This window comes from Coregonus clupeaformis, chromosome 6, assembly GCF_020615455.1.
Source record: "Coregonus clupeaformis isolate EN_2021a chromosome 6, ASM2061545v1, whole genome shotgun sequence".
Taxonomy (NCBI): Eukaryota; Metazoa; Chordata; class Actinopteri; order Salmoniformes; family Salmonidae; genus Coregonus; species Coregonus clupeaformis.
This window is the reverse complement of record NC_059197.1, coordinates 22,642,216-22,659,590: the sequence shown is the minus strand read 5'-3', so window position 1 is coordinate 22,659,590 and position 17,375 is coordinate 22,642,216. Positions and strand designations below refer to the sequence as shown.

At 45.9% G+C, this 17,375-nt stretch overlaps 1 protein-coding gene across 4 annotated transcripts in view; it reads left to right on the top strand.

Annotated features, from left to right (window-relative positions):
* The window catches only part of LOC121567992 (protein turtle homolog B-like), a 65,100-nt gene that overhangs the window by 42,875 nt on the left and 4,850 nt on the right, over window positions 1-17,375 (top strand). For 2 of the 4 annotated variants that reach the window (XR_006659979.1, XM_045219144.1), the window contains exons 12-20: window positions 1,991-2,114; window positions 3,108-3,283; window positions 11,553-11,779; window positions 12,096-12,180; window positions 12,409-12,570; window positions 12,663-12,708; window positions 13,182-13,268; window positions 13,989-15,614; window positions 16,924-16,969. Coding sequence is in view for 3 of the 4 variants with exons in the window: in XM_045219144.1 (XP_045075079.1) it covers window positions 1,991-2,114; window positions 3,108-3,283; window positions 11,553-11,779; window positions 12,096-12,180; window positions 12,409-12,570; window positions 12,663-12,708; window positions 13,182-13,268; window positions 13,989-15,614; window positions 16,924-16,969 (2,579 nt within the window). In the remaining variant the exon portion in view is untranslated. The remainder of the gene's footprint in view (window positions 1-1,990; window positions 2,115-3,107; window positions 3,284-11,552; window positions 11,780-12,095; window positions 12,181-12,408; window positions 12,571-12,662; window positions 12,709-13,181; window positions 13,269-13,988; window positions 15,615-16,923; window positions 16,970-17,375) is intronic. The other 2 variants (XM_045219137.1, XM_041878448.2) reach the window with 2 other exon arrangements.

The following is a 17,375-nucleotide window of genomic DNA, read 5'->3' as shown; positions in this document are numbered from 1 at the left end:
TTTCAAGAACTTTGAAAGTTTCTTGAAGTGCAGTCGGGAAAAACCATCAAGCGCTATGATGAAACTGGCTCTCATGAGGACCAACACAGGAATGGAAGACCTAGAGTTACCTCTGCTGCAGAGGACAAGTTCATTAGAGTTACCAACCTCAGAAATTGCAGCCCAAATAAATGCTTCACAGAGTTCAAGTCACAGACACATCTCAACATCAACTGTTCAGAGGGGACTGTATGAATCAGGCCTTCATGGTCGAATTGCTGCAAAGAAACCACTACTAAAGGACACCAATAATAAGAAGAGACCTGCTTGGGCCAAGAAACACGAGCAATGGACATTAGACCGGTGGAAATTTGTCCTTTGGTCTGGAGTCCAAATTGGAGATTTTGGGTTCCAACCGCCGTGTCTTTGTGAGACGCGGTGTGGGTGAACGGATGATCTCCGCATGTGTATTTCCCACCGTAAAGCATGGAGGAGGAGGTGTTATTGTGTGGGGGTGCTTTGCTGGTGACACTCTGTGATTTATTTAGAATTCAAGGCACACTTAACCAGCATGGCTACCACAGCATTCTGCAGCGATACGCCATCCCATCTGGTTTGGGCTTAGTGGGACTATCATATGTTTTTCAACAGGACAATGACCCAACACACCTCCAGGCTGTGTAAGGGCTATTTTACCAAGAAGGAGAGTGATGGAGTGCTGCATCAGATGACCTGGCCTCCACAATCCCCCAACCTCAACCCAGTTGAGATGGTTTGGGATGAGTCGGACGGCAGAGTGAAGGAAAACTAGCCAACAAGTGCTCAGCATATGTGGGAACTACTTCAAGACTGTTGGAAAAGCATTCCAGGTGAAGCTGGTTGAGAGAATGCCAAGAGTGTGCAAAGCTGTCATCAAGGCAAAGGGTGGCTATTTGAAGAATCTCAAATATAAAATATATTTTGATTTGTTTAACACTTTTTTGGTTACTACATGATTCCATATGTGTTATTCCATAGTTTTGATATCTTCACTATTATTCTACAATGTAGAAAATAGTAAAAATAAAGAAAAACCCTTGAACAAGTAGGTGTGTCCAAACATTTGACTGGTATTGTATGTCTGGTGATCCTAGTCATCAGTACAGTCCCCCCTGTGTTTTCTCAGCTCTTCAGGGTTCAGAATTTCAGTTAATCTGAATTGAAGTGGAATTGAAGTGGTTTGACAGCAACCCTGCAGCTCTCTGTTCCAATTCATGATGGCCCTAGTCCTAGCTGTACTGTATGTATACTGAAGTACTGCTTAGACAAGTGACTAGCTTGTGCATGTTTACAGTACATATAAGTAATAAGCATGCCTCAGGACTCTCACAGTCATACAACCTAGCTGGCACTTTCCCAAGTGTCCCCTCACTGGAGTGACAGGTGACATGTCAGAGGTGCTGAGTGTCAGAGGTGCTACGTTTCTGACCGTAGTGGTCAGGACAGCAGGTCTCCATTTAATCCCAGTAAAAAGGTGCTGGGTCTTGGCCACACAGCTGGGGCCTGGGATGATGACGGTCTGGCCAAGCCATAGATCTTCACTCACCTTTACATCACCATTGGTCAACAACACCTCACAGTACAGGGCATTAGCCAATCAGATAGGCCATTCACAGCCATTGTAGACAGTTGTATATTGTAGAGGACTGTGAATGGTAATGACAGCACAATGTTTCATTATTTGACTTAATAGGACAAATATTTGGACAATGATAGTGATTCAGAGTGAGATGGCTTTTTACACATTGACAAAACAGCTGTTATGGGAATAACACACTTGACCCATACTGTGGTTATTGAAGGATTGTAGAATGGTCATCCTAACCTTCACTGTACTGTACATATAGACCTAACAGATTGCTCTATCACTCTTTAGTGTGGGCCAGAGCAATATACAGTAGAGAGATATAGAGAGGTATACTGTAGATGGCTCTGGTATTAAATATGACAGTCTCTTTTTTCTGACCCTCAGGCACCAGCCCACACGCTCCAGGCAACATCCGTGTGTTGCCCTCGGTGACCTCGGCCAACGTGTCCTGGGAGCCGGGTTACGACGGAGGCTTTGATCAGACATTTTCAGTGTGGTACGGCCCAGTGTGAGTACTCCCAGCATGCTCTAGTCTACTATCACATCTTATACTCAGATTGCAGCTGATTCCCCTAATAGAGGTGGGAGGACAGAGACTTTGGGGATTGATCTGCAATAGATACGGTATGTAGGGATCTTATTTGTTATCAATAAGGAAATATTGATAATTGAATTACTTGAATTACTGCAACAGTATCCACTACCATCAACAAATACCATTTTGACAGCACTATGCTGATGGGTTATTACTCAGTTCTCCAGTAATAACACTCAGTTACTCAGTATTTGTATTTACATTATTTTCATTGTTGAAGAGTAGGGCATACAGTAAATCACAGAAGATGCATAATTCATGTGTTCATTTATTAAAGGCGTAATGGGATGTAATGGAAATACATTGCAGTAACATTCTATTGGGCAACATCCACTAGGTGCCATAAAATCACTATTATCATTTTATGTACATGTCAGCAGTCATATGAGCCATACTGTGTTGAATGGGGGCTGTGTGTGATTAAATCATCTGATAGAAGTGGTGCTTTTGGCAGTCTAATATTAACAGCCATTCTCATCCATTTCTCTGTCATGGCCTGATGGCACTTAATGGACATTTGTTGACTGTAATATTAAACCATGTGCTTCGAGGAACATTGCATATACATGCAGGCATCTCTTGTGTACTTAAATAATGAATTACTTTGTACAGAGAGCTGTTGCTGATAAATGTATAAGTCAAATTGATCTAATTACCTTTAGTTTAGATTACAGAGATGAAGACTGTGAGGAGGACATTAAACAGAGTGAAATATAGCCTAGCAACTGTATTGTATTGCAACACTGTGGCCCATTGCCTGTGTAGTTTGACAGAGACACGCTACATAAGACTAGCTATCTACACCATATCTGCTATATGAGTGTTACCAGTATGGTCCATTGACCTTACAGTCAGGGTGCAGGTTAGTTAGTATTGATACCTCTCTCTGTGTTTCTGTTCCCCAAGGTTGAAAAAGGAGAATTTTGGCCCCCATGACTGGCACTCCATGCCGGTGTCGGGGTCTCAGACGTGGTTGGTGGTGCCGGGGCTGGAGCCCAGGACAGAGTACCAGTTCAGCGTCCTGGCACAGAACAAGCTGGGCACAGGCCCTTTCAGCGAGGTCGTGACGGTTAACACAGTAGGTAGGTGGCACCAGCACCAGAACAGCTTCCTACACTAGACTGATGCTGTATGCCTATACTTGTATTTTGTATTTATTATGGATCCACATTAGTTCCTGCCCAAGGCAGCAAGTGTTACACCCCTGAAAAAGGGGAGAAATAATCACGAACGTGACGCAGTTATGTTTCCTCACTGACAAATTTAGTGTAATGAGAAAAAGACCGCGATTCCCCCAGGAAGTTGGGTGGAGACCAGAGCAATCGATCTCAGGCTCATAGATTAAGAGCATTTAGTAGATCACAGATGAACACTTTTACCCTTAAATTAGGCACCACAAACTAAAGTAGTCAATATAACATTTACACATTCCTCTTACAATATTAACCCTTTGACTCTTGACGGATTTTAAACACATTTATGCATTTTATCAATCTCTATGAACTAGTACTGGATGCATTATCTTTTTAACCTTAGATATTTTAAGATCCTTACATACCATGAACTTACTAATACTTTTTAGTGTATAACAGGCTATGAATATGTCCTTTAACCTGTCACACTCTCCCCGACAAAATAAATGTTGTCCCAACATTACCAACATTATCTTCTTAAACAGTCTATAAGCACTGGACGTAGAAAATCCTCTTCTGTAAGCTAGTCCTTGAGCAGAGGTCAAAGTTCACAGTTCAAATAGAACCAAGAAATTATATTCACAGTCCATATCTGTTGACCAGCTGTATAAACAGTCCATAAGCAGTCTTTTCTCATACTATTGTCAACAGTCCATCAGTTTTAATGATCTCTATGCATAGTCTGCTAATTGTCTCGTGAAAGTCTGTGAAATCAGTCAGTAGTCCATGGTCAAACATGTCAACTCTGTCTGTGGCCTCAAGTTTGCTGAAGTCCATACATGTAGGGTGGCTGAAGGTAATATCGCTGTAGTGATGGCAGCCATGGAACCAGTCCTGGTGCAGGGTAGACAGGGAACAACTGTGGCTGTGGCTGTATACTGTAGCAGGAAGGGATACCAAGCTGATCATAGGTGATACGTCTTGGAGGGTGTCTCTCTCTTTGTGGCAGCTGGTAAGCTGGTTCCTCAGGTTCAGCAGCAGCAGTTAATGAAGGAAAGGCACTTAGTGGACGATCATCCAGCACATTTTCAGCAGGCAAGTTCATCTCCTCAGCAGGCAGTTCTTTAACTGTTGTTTTCTCCTCCAGCTGATTTTCAACAAGAGGCTGTGCTGGTAGCGTATCAGGAACTGGCACCGCAACTGTTTGTTTCACTGGTGGGGGGCCTGTTTTCCGACTCTCTCGCTGGTTCAGCATACCTCTCAGGTACTGTAGGAGATGTGGGGACCTGTAGCGGCTCATGATGAAGGTCATATTCATCCCCGCTGTCTTCATCAGAATCTAGAGGCTGTGATCCAGGCTGATGTCTCTTTTTCTTACTTTTGTCATCTTTAGTCATTTCTGGTTGTCTCTCAAAAGGTAAGTGGTCACAGGACATGAGCAGGTTTCTGTGCAGGACCCGGGAGCGTCCCCTACCCTTTTCTGGTCTCAACTCATAAATCGGCAGGTCTGAACCCATTTGTCTCACTACTGTGTGAATTTGATCTTCCCAATAGTTACGGAGTTTGCCTGGTCCTCCTCTTGGTGTCAGGTTTTTAATCAGAACTCGCTCGCCAGGCTGTAGCACTGAACTCCTAACTTTAGTGTCATAGTACTTTTTACTTCTTTCAGCAGCTTTCTGAGCATTTTCATTTGCAATGGCGTATGCTTCTTCCATTCCTCGTTTCCAGTTCTCCACGTAGTCTCGCTGGTTACTGGAACCTGCCTCTGTGCACAATCCAAAGAACATATCAACTGGAAGCCTGGGTGATCTCCCAAACAGAAGATAAAATGGTGAATAGCCAGTCACTTCGCAACGGGTGCAGTTATAGGCATAAACCAGTTTGTTTAGAGACTCCTTCCAGTTTGACTTTTGTGTCTCAGTTAGTGTCTTTAGCATTTGCAACAATGTTCTGTTCATTCGTTCCACTTGACCGTTCCCCATCGGGTGGTAGGGTGTTGTTCTGGACCCCGCCATGCCACTGAGTTTCTTTAACTGATGGAACAACTGATTTTCGAATTCTCCCCCTTGGTCATGGTGGATGCGGGAGGGGAACCCAAACTTCAGGGCAAAGTCATTGAAGATGAGATTTGCAGCAGTTTTTCCTGACTTTGATGTGGTGGCGTAGGCTTGAGTGTAACGTGTAAAATGATCAACAATCACGAGGATGTACTCATATCCCCCTTTGCATCTGTCGAGATGGAGGAAATCTATACATACCAGTTCAAATGGCTGTGTTGTCACAATGTTTGTCAGAGGAGCTCTTGTTTCATGGCCTGGCTTTTTCTGCTTGACACAGCTACAAGTTTTAGTCACATAGTGCTCAATGTCAGATTGCATATAAGGCCAGAAGAAGCGGTCACGTACTAGTGATACAGTGCGGTCAGTACCTTGGTGTCCCATGTTATTGTGCAACTCTTCCATCACTTTACCTTTGTACTGCTCTGGTAGAACTAACTGCTTGCGGGCTGTAGTGATTCTGTACAGAATACCATCACTGTCGATTGTCAATTTGTCCCATTCTCTGAATAGGCATTTTGTCTTTGGACTGAATTCCTTTTGCTCTTTAACTGGCGGTTTGGAACCAGACAGCTTGAAATCGAGCACAGGACGGATGACCGGATCAGACTCTTGTGCCTCTCTTATCCCCTCTTTTGGGATCGAGCTGATTGTTGCTGTAGTTGTCTCACCTTCAGCTGATACTGACATAGATGCAGCTGAAATTGACCAAGGCACAAAAGGCTCTTTCTGTACCTCTACTGCTTGTATAGTGGCGGCAATGGTGTCTGGTGGAAGCTCCTCAGAACATTCTCTCATCAGTGACTCTACATCCAGTGGCATCCTCGACAAAGCATCTGCATCACCGTTCTCTCTGCCTGGCCTGTACTTTATTGTAAAGTGGAAATCAGCCAATTCTGCAACCCACCTGGAAGTGGTTGCGTTCAGTTTGGCAGTAGACAGAATGTAGCTGAGCGGGTTGTTATCACTGTATACAGTGAAGGTCGGAGCATAGTACAAATAATCATGGAACTTATCAGTGATTGCCCATTTTAGAGCTAGAAATTCTAGCTTGCCAGAGTGGTAGTGATAGTTCTTCTCAGCTGCTGTTAAGGTTCGAGAGCCATAAGCAATGACCCTAAGCTTCCCATCTTGCTCTTGATAAAGAACTGCTCCCAAGCCTTGGTGTGACGCATCAGTGTGTACAACAAATGGCTGAGTGAAGTCAGGGAAACCTAAGACTGGTGGGTGAAGCAGACACTCAATCAGCTGTTCAAGTGCCTGTTGATGCTGGTCAGTCCACAGGATTGGCTTGTTTGAGGGCACCACATGACTTACTTTCTTTGTTTTTGCTTTCCGTGGGTGGTCAGGTAATTTCTCTGAATCTGCTTTCAGGAGGTCATACAGACAGCTGGCCCTCCTAGAAAAGTCTTTGATGTACTGTCTGTAGTAAGTGAGTAAACCAAGCATTTTTCTGAGCTGGCCCACAGTCTGTGGTCTGATCTCTTTCAATGCTCTTACTGCTTCAAAATCGGCTGGGTCAACTTTGCTGCCGTCTGCAGACACTATTCTGCCCAAATAACGGACCTGGGGTTTAAAGAGATCACACTTACTTGGCTTGGAGTTTGATGCCATACTCTCTGAGACGCTGCAAAACCTTTTGCACATCATTCACATGGCTGTCGAAAGTTTTACTGAAAACTAGCGTGTCGTCCAGATAAGGAATGCAGATGTTGTCCCGGAGCCCTTCCAAACATTCCTCCATACAACGCTGAAAAGCTGCAGGAGCGTTCATGAGGCCGAATGGCATACGTATCCACTCATAGAGTCCCCATGGGGTCACAAATGCTGTCAGTGATCTGCTTTCTTCAGAGATGAACCCTTGGTGATATGCTTTTCCCTGATCTAAAAGGGAGAACCAGGAATTACCACCTAAACTGTCCATGATGTCCTGGACCCGAGGGATGGGCTGGCGGTCGGGATGTGTCTTTCTGTTCAGGTCTCTGTAATCTATACACAACCGGAGGGTCCCGTCCTTCTTCCTAACACACACGACAGGTGAAGAATATGAAGAGTTTGACTTCCTAACCCAACCCTGGGCTATGAGGTCATGAAGGTAACCCTTCATCTCCTGATACAGTGGCCTGGGCACTGACATGTATGTGCGCTTGACTGGTTCAGAGTCCTTTAGAGAAATAGTCATTTTCAATCGTTCAATGCAGCCAATGTCATTGTCTGATCTGGAGAAGGAGTGACACTCTTCTCTAAGCATTTTCCTAACAACCTCTCTCTGTTCTTCGGTTAGGTGACTTAAACCTACTGGTGGATCCCACTGTTCAGTAGCAGTACATGGAGTTTGAACACTAGTGTGATTCACTGTGGCTGGGGTGACAGCTTTTTCAAAGACTTGGGCAGGTAACACAGTCATAATGGTTTGTACTGTACCGATTATGGTGCGTCCTAGCAGGGCAATGTCGTGGTCAGTGGGGTTAGAGACATCAAGCATGACAACTGGAAAAACACCTTTCTTAACTCTGACTAGTGTGTCAAAGAACTCAAGTTCATCTGGCCACTGCGGGTTCAGGTCTGGCTGGAAAAGCATTGTCATGTCATCTTTGAAAGGCTGGGAAGCTACCCGGCACTCAATCTGAATGCTACTGTGTTTTGGTACAGCAACCTTCTCTTTCTTGGTCTTCACTGCGTATTCATCTGTCTGTTCTGCGCTAACAGCCTGTATAAAAGCCCTAACCTTATTTCTTTTGAGGCTTGGGAAAGCTTTTTTCACTGTACTGTACCGTTTAGTCTTTTCGGTCCTTGTCAGGATGTGCTCAATAACATTGAAACCTATGATGGGATGAGATAGGTGACAGCCTTTCATTACCAGCACTGGGATGATCAGTTCCTTCGTTTGGTCAGTTTCAGAGGCTAGCCGAAAAGTTGTTTCAATCCATCCCAGGTACGGCATTTCAGTCCCATTTGCTGCCGTCAATCTTAGATCATCAGGTGAGTCCAGAATTTCTGAAACATCCCTCAGCCTTGCGTTTGGGAGAGATTCCGCTTTCCATCGTTCATCAATGACCGATACCTGAGAGCCTGTGTCCCATAGAGCTTGGAGGTGGTGGCGATTCAGGTGACACTCAACAAGGCACTGTCTACCGACTAGCGAGGTGACCTTATGGGGGGTGGCAACCTTGAGCTAGGGATGGTAAAGAGTGGGCATTTTCTTCTGTACAGGAAAGCTTTTCACAGGTAGAGTCAATTTTCAGGTGAGTGCATTTTTCCTTATGTTTAGTCCAATGTTGGTTTTGACATCCTTTGGAACAGTACAGTGTCTCTTTACATGATGAACATTGTTTCAGGTTCTCAAATGACTCTTCTCTGGCACAATTTGCACATTTCTGGGACTTTTTGGTAGCTACGGTTAACACTTGTCCCTCAGCGGTAACCCTTCCCGTTTAAAGGGGCCTCTTTGGATGGTCTGACTCCCCGGATTTTACATCCAGCTTGAAAATGTTCCTCACTCCCACATCGGAAGCAGTGTGTGCAGCGTGCATCTGTTCTGGCCTGCTGGCAGACAAAACACCTCCTTGGAGCTTGAGCAGAGCGGTTGGTATACAGGTTAGGTGCATATTGATACTGCGCAGGGTCAGGTGCTTGGGGCTGACTGTAGTTGCTGTAATACTGCTGCTGGGAAACAGGTGGCTGGGGGTCCCTATCTGGCCTCCTAACTGGAAGTGGGGCATGGGCATAAGGCGATGACTGAAACATAGGCTGCTGTAATGTCTCCTTAATCTGAGCAATCTCTGCACTGAGACCTTTTAGGAAGCTACACCTGTCTTAAGTTCAGCTAACTCTGTTAACAGTTCTGCGGGTATCTTAGCTTTGGCTTCCTTCACAGGACACTTTGCAGATGGCGTATCTTCTAACTGAACTACACTTACAGTTGTAGCAGGCTGTGGGGCATTAAAACGCTTTTTGTTTCGTCTTTCTATCTCATTAGCACAAGCAATGTTAAGCTTCTCTAGCAAAACCTCATCTGATGTTTCGCTATCAAGCAGGAGAGGCTGCATGTCTATCCTGATACTGTCACTCTGGAGACCTGTAAGGACTGTGTGTAAACACATGCGCTGGACTAGAGCAGGGTCATACTTAAGCCCTGATTCTGACTCCTGGGACGCAAATAGTACTTTCTGCCTCAAATCTAAGACGCGCATCAGGAAGCTTTGAGGGGTCTCCTTGCTATGCTGTGCTTCTGAAGCTAGCTGTTTGTAAAGCTCTGTTGCACTCTTCTCTTGGAAGTGGGAACGCAGGATGCATCTAAGTGTGGGAAGAGTTAGCTGGGGTTTACCTTCCAAGTAGCTGCGTAGCTGTGAGCCTGGAGAAATAGCCCTGATTACTGCGTCTACTATTTCTACCTCAGGATAGCCTCTGTTAAGTCCATTCTCAATCTGATGGGCAAGGCTGGAAAAAGTCAGTTTATCTTTCTGGCCCGGTTCACCTATCTGACCAGAAATTTTTAACTCTTTGCGCCAGTATGAGCCGGGCTGTGCACTGGGTGAGAGCTGCATGCTCCTCTGAAGATGGGCAGGGGGTTGGGGCTGGCGCAGAGAATCACTGGCTTGGTCTGCAGTACTCTGCTCAGTTCCCACCCCTTGTTGTGGGGTTACAGTTCTCAGTCCCTCTATTCTGTGATGTGTTCTGGCTGTTTCAATATCATGGTCAGTTTGCCCTGTCTTGCTATCTATGCCACTGATCATCTCTGTCATTTTGTCTTTAAGTAACAATAATTCCGACATGCCGCCATCTTCTAACTCTGCAACTTCCTCTCTTTCAAGGAACATCATAATGTGAGTCATCAGTGATATGCGGGATTTGTCTTGAACATCTCTTCTCTGTTCGCCTGATATGTCAAGGAAATCACATACGTCTAGTAACTTGTCTTTAGTCAGGGTGTGCAATTCTCCTACTACCTCTTCCTGTAGTTCTTCCAAGGCGGTTGTCATGTTGACAGGACAGGAGGAACCTTTACTGTGCAGGAGTTGACTCTGAATTAGATGGTCCTTACTGTCTCTGATGGTCTCTCAACGGCCTCAGTTGACACGTGCTTAACCCCCAACTTCCAGCTCCCCTCGAACAGCAACACTTTCCTCACTGCAGCCTGCCTGGGTTGTTATGTAGGGATTTAGCTGGCTCGGAATTCAGCGACCAGGATGTGGAAGCCGGACATCTGAGCAGCAATCTCAGCGGAGCCTCCAAAATGTTACACCCCTGAAAAAGGGGAGAAATAATCACGAACGTGACGCAGTTATGTTTCCTCACTGACAAATTTAGTGTAATGAGAAAAAGACCGCGATTCCCCCAGGAAGTTGGGTGGAGACCAGAGCAATCGATCTCAGGCTCATAGATTAAGAGCATTTAGTAGATCACAGATGAACACTTTTACCCTTAAATTAGGCACCACAAACTAAAGTAGTCAATATAACATTTACACATTCCTCTTACAATATTAACCCTTTGACTCTTGACGGATTTTAAACACATTTATGCATTTTATCAATCTCTATGAACTAGTACTGGATGCATTATCTTTTTAACCTTAGATATTTTAAGATCCTTACATACCATGAACTTACTAATACTTTTTAGTGTATAACAGGCTATGAATATGTCCTTTAACCTGTCACACAAGCTACTCTTCCTAGGGTCCAGCAACATTAAGGCAGTTATATACAATTTAAAATATTACATGACATTACATTTCATAACACTTTTCACAACACATTAAGTGTGTTCCCTCAGGCCACTATCACATATCTACAATACAAAACCCATGTATAAGTGTGGATTTAGATACCTGTAGATACCTAGAATAGACTCTTTGTAATGCATGTTTTTTTAGATAACTCTATAGCTTATGTTATGCCTTAACTTGAAATACAACGGATTTGCATTTAGATGTTTGCACATCGATTTGTCCATTTCAGACATGTCATGTTGGTTCTGTATGCTCACTATCATTGAAACTACTGCTCTCTAGAGCTATCTTCTAGAATGCAGTTTGTAATTGCTCTCACCATCTTCTGTTTATCTCTGATTGATCACATGTGAATGAACTGGTTTGTTATGGCTGTTTGAATTGGTTAACTTCCTTCTAAAACTGGTCTGTTCTATTGTCCCGTTAGTGTCTCCCCTGAGTACCCCTGAACCACAGGTGCTTCTTACTCCACCACGGTGCCTCACAGCCAATCGCACGCAGCACGGCGTCTTACTCACATGGCTCCCGCCAGCCAATCACTCCTCGCCTGTCGACCGCTACATCATGGAGTTCCGTCTCGGAGAGAGGTGGGAGGTCCTCGACGAGCTGATCCCTGCCACTGAGACTGAGCTGATGGCCAGGGACCTCGTCCAGGTAACGGACCGTAGATACCTCAATGTATAATCAATGCTCTCTGTTTATAGTGACAGCTGCCGATGTGTAATGACTGTTCATTAGAGTGTCATAAACTGTCTATAAGATAATAAAAACACTTTATGAATGACTTGTAAATCCTATATAAATCATTCTAAGTATACCTTCATGTAAAGCGTTATCGGTATTATTTTGCAGAAGGCAGTTGTTTTGGGGTAATGACACCTTTATTTTGAGACAATTGTTATGCTGAGGGAAATTGGACTGTGGATGTGTTATGTGTGTGGAATGGACAGTTGTCTTGTGTCCCTGGCAGGAGTCGTGGTATGAGTTCAGAGTCATGGCCGTCATGGATGACCTCGTCAGTGACAGCAGTAATGTGGTGGGAGTGTCCAGCACAGGTAAGTGTTACACCTAATATATTACACACTACAATTCAGAATTATTCAAATAATATTCCCAAATAGCTACAATGGAATGGAATCTTTTCAAATGCTGCTGATATGTCACTCCATTAAATCAATTTACCTCCATGAGGTTCATGATTTGAAAGTGAAGTTCATGATTTGAAGGTAAAGTCCATTTCCACCCCCCCATTTCTGAACCCCTGGGTACCTCTTCCGCCTCAGATCCTTTCCCCCCTACAGAGGTGACTGAAGAGGGGTTGGCGCGGCCTGTGGTAGCGGGCGTCGTGGCAACCATCTGCTTTCTGGCGGCTGCAGTGCTCTTCAGTACTCTAGCAGCCTGCTTCGTCAACAAACAGCACCGACGCAAACTCAAACGCAAACCAGGTATGCTTCCACTTCTTCTAACTGTCTAACTTCTACTGTCCATTCTCTGGTCTTGGTTGTAATCTCTAAATCTCTGTTTTGTCTCTTCTAAGACCCTCCCCTGTCTGTAACACACTTCAGGAAAAGCATTGACTCACCGTAAGTACTAAAGTCAAACCCAGAGAGTTTAAAAAACAGGAGCCAACCTTTTGAGCTCTTATGCCGATTCACAATGCAGTAGTCACTGGATTGAATTTAGATGCAACAATAACTCCTCTTTACCTGTTTTAGGGTTATTGTTATGGTCTCTGTTCGCTTCACTCCTGTTCAGTACCAACTGTCAGGGCAGGGTAGCTTTGCTAGGACATGAGTATGGTTTGGATGTATATTGTGTGTATTTCAAGGGTTTGGAGAGAGGTCTATGTTAAAAGGAATTGGATGTGTTGACTTGTTGGAATATCTAGATGGTCAAGTTAATGAAAATGGCATTATAATGTATGTTCCAGTTGTTTATATCTGGTTTAAGTCTGGTCCTCTTGTGACTCCATGATGGTCCCTCCTGTGTTGTGTGGAGGTTTGGTTTAGTTGACAGATGACCGTGGCCCATGTCGTTTGTGTGTCTCCCACCGCAGGCCTCCTCTCACCCCCTTGCCTGGGGTAGAGCCCTGCTGGGACGCGCCAGCCAGGAGCAGCTACATGCCCCCACCAGCCAGCTCCCTGTGAGTGCCTAGCTGCTTGCACCATACCACAGTGTGTGCTGTGCTGCACTACGCTATGCTGGCTTGGCTGCATGGATAATATATGAATTTTATAGATTTTATTTACTTAGTGCTCTGCTGGCCTAACCGCATGCACAGTATACAGTATATGCACCATATAGGGATTTGTGTTTGCGTTGGCTCAGCTGCATGTACAGTACTGTGTATATGCACTCTATAGTTGACTGTGTTGTTTACAATGCTGCTCCTGGTGTGTGGCAAATAGAAAAAAAGGCCTAGTTGGATGTCATCTGCTTTATTTTTATGCCATACAAGCATTTGGCGCAGCATATGTCCCCAACAAGACAAATGGGCCTCGGTTTTTACCCAAGAGCGAGTAAAAAAAGATCTGTGAGACGGTTGTCATGGCTGCTTGGTAACGGTTCCTTTCTCATACTGTCGCCATGGCTACAGTCATTAGCTTCAATGTTAGCAGAATGCACTGGATACTATCATAATGCAGAGGTTGAATACAAATGAAACAGGTGTATTTGCTTTGACATGGTGCCATGGCTTTGGATTTTCTCATCTGTCTAGCATAGTAGTGATGCATACTGTGGTTAACATGCTATTTTACTGTGTACAATTAGGCTGTTTATTGATTAATAACTGCTGTTTAAGGGGTTCATTATGAAGCCATCATGTTTGAGTGTCTGCCTCTGTGTTGGTTGTCTCTGACAGGCTGTCCTCTGGGAAGATCAGTCCAGAGAGCTCCCCTCCCGCCTCGCGGCCCCAGTCCCTGTCCTCAGATGGGGCCCACGGCCCGGGTCTGTACGTCAGGAGGCTGCCAAGCCCTCAGAGAGACAAGGACAAAGAGCTCTCCTTCTACAAGAAAACCAAGCGTGCCATAGCCAGCAAGAAGTACAGCGTGTCCAAGCATGAGGCAGAGGTCACCAGCCCCATCGAGCTGATCAGCCGCGGTCCCGACGGTCGTTTCAGCATGGCCAGCCCGCCATCAGCCCACCGCCGCATCCAGGGCTTCCCGTTCGCCGAGGAGTCCGACATGTACCCCGAGTTCCGGCAGTCCGACGAGGAGAATGACTTTGACGCCGGGCCCCTGCCCCCGATCATGGCCACACTCCGACCACAGCTCTCACCAACATCCTCCAGCCTGGAGTCCACGCAGCCCCCCAACTACAGCCCCCGCCTCCACAGGCCCATGGAAGGTATGAGCTTTGTGGAGGGCAGTGGGCATCATGCTGCAGGGCAGGCCCCAGCCTCCCGCTACAGGGACTTTCCACAGGTCCCCTTCTATGGGTATCTAGGCAGCCGCGGGGAATCGGGGATCCCGCCACCTTTTTACATGCCTGACATCAGTCCGCGTAGCTCCGCTCTGTCCTCCCCCCCAGGCACTGCTGACGGGGGGCCCTACGGTTATCCCTCCATCCCAGAGGAGAGGGAAGAGATGGAGCTCCATCATCAGTACACTGCCTCTGGCCATTCCCTCCCACATCCACACAGCCCTATCCCTCGCTCCCCTCGCTCACCTGACAGCTGGCAGCCTCACGAGTTCCCCTTCCTTGGTCTGGAGGGGCCCCGCTTCATTTATCCACCTCACCACCCCTTACATCATCACCAGGACCTTCCCGACCCTCCACCGTACCCCCCTCTCCACCCCAGCCGCCTGCACCTCCCAAGCCCTCGGCTCCTGCAGCTGGAGGTCCCAATGGCTCCGCAGGGCAGGGACCGACCCCCAGGCCCTCCAGCTAGGCGCTTAGCTATGCAACAGGCCCAGAGTCTCGGCCAGCTCAGACACACATCCCACGGTGTGGGTGTACCAGTGTTGCCTTACCCTGACCCGGCAGCCCGTGCAGGGAGCCCAAGCACAGCCCCTAGCAGCAGCCCCCAGTCCTGGCTCAGCCCGAGGTCAGGGCGTAGGACAGACCCCTCCTTGCCCCCGCTGGTCCTCCAGCCCTCCCGCCTGTCCCCCCTCTCCCAGAGCCCTCTTAGCACCCAGCCAGGTTCCCCAGATATTCTAGTCCGCCCCCCGCCCCACCCCAGCATCCTCCGCACATCCCGCTCTCTGGAGATGCCTGAGATCTCCATGCACCCCCAAGCCACCGTCAGTTTCTCCCGAAGGTCCTCCCTGGCCACCTCCCCCACCCAGGGCCAGCAGGGAAGCCGCAGGCCCAGCCCCAGTTACCGTCCCCACATGTCCTATGCCTCCACCGCAGCCAGTTACCCCTCCCAGTCCCCCTCTCCCCCCTTGGAGGGCAGGGATGTGTTCGGGCAGTGGCCGTCCCAGAGGAGGACAGAGGAGGAGATGCTGCCCTCAGAGCCCTCCCAGCTCCAGATATCCGCCTCAGGGTAGGTGACCTACACCGGTCCGGCAGGGACAGCAACGCACTAACTAACGAACACAATAAACTTCTCCAACCTGGGCACTCAATTCTAAATGTATCCCCAGTTTATAGAGTATGACGTAATGTTTTACTTTTGGCATACCAATAATACATATTTAGGCTTATATGCAGAAAGCATGTATTTGCATCTGGCACACATCTGATCAGTCATAAACAAGTTATTAATTCAAATTTTGTCAATATACCCATTTGAATCAAGGCAAATTATGAAATTCATACTTTTAAAGTGTAGGTTTTACATAAAAAGTCCTTATGACACATTTTATAATTTAACCCTAGAACAAAGTCACATCTAAAATATTGATATTGATCTTTGAATTCTGTAATTATTATTTATAAGATATTTGTGTTTTTCTCTGTATGGCGACTCATTTTCGGAAGAAAAGGTGATTTTTAACTGCCTAACCAAGAATGTGTAAAACGTTACAATTGCATTAAGATGCAATCTGCAACAAAGGATTTCAGGTGGCAGACTTATGGGATCTTTGAGCGAATGCTTCACTAAATAATTAACTAGCATATAGAGTGTTTTTTATTGATTGAATACTAGGGTAGTGAGGTAATATTTTATCTTACATATTTAGTTGATTTCCTTGAATTATAGCCCACCTATGACATCTCAGCAGAGGCTTTCCTTGGCAGCTACTGTTATTTAACTGGTGGTAAATGATACTGTAGCTAAACTAAAATATTACTTTAAAGGTTGAGTGCCTTCCACCGCTCAAATGAAATATGAAATGTACAAGGTAGCAAAATTTTTCAAATGATATTCAGCATCATTATTGCCCAGATAAGCCTTCTATTTCAGGAATGATCTTCACACATTTGAAGGCCAAAGCAGATTTTACTGCACATCTGAGATTTATGGCCAAACACCTTCTTTTTTTCTTTTTTTTACCTGAGACCATTTGGACTACTTGATAATCTCAAATTATGATCTATTAAACCCACATAGTCATACAGTACATGCTCTGCAGGACAATAGAAGACATACAAGAGAGCAATATACCTGAGGCGCATATAATCCCCCCCTTTTGACTGTATACCTACATGCTTCTCCCCTTCCCCCTCACACCCACCTCCTACCTTTCTGAATCCCAGGGATTGCCAGGTTAGTGTAAGCGGTCACACTCTTTTTCCACCCCTTAACAGTGTCATGGTCATTTGGGCAAGTATAGTGTAGGCCTGGCCTGCTGGTTTGTACAGTGTGAGGGCTCAGGGGTCTTACCTCATCTGTTTTTGATTGATCTCAGCTATCTGGGCAGCGTTGTTGTGAGCCGGTCCCCTACGCCGCAATAGGTAAGGGTCGGACCCATGTCTGAGAGGGGAGGCGTCAGCAGGGGAGGGCTCTAATCACTCTCTCCTTTAAAGGGGAATCGCTGACTTTGGGTTGAGCCTCTTTACTGGATTCAAGTTTGCTAGCTCAAATGCTAACTGCTAACATACAGGTTACATTTCTTACAGTTCTTTGGCACAACATGCCTGCTGTCGAGCACAGTGATTAGGCTGGTGAGCAATATTAGGAGCTGTTTTGGACTGTGGAGCAGTATTTGAAATACAGGCACGGTTTCCCTGCACTCAAAAAAGCCTTGAATCAATAGAGGACCCAGATTACTGATAGACTGGAGTATTCCCCTTTAAAGTTTTGTTCCATGTGCAAAATGCCATGCATGCCTTCTCTAAATATCTCTCTTTTGACTCAAAC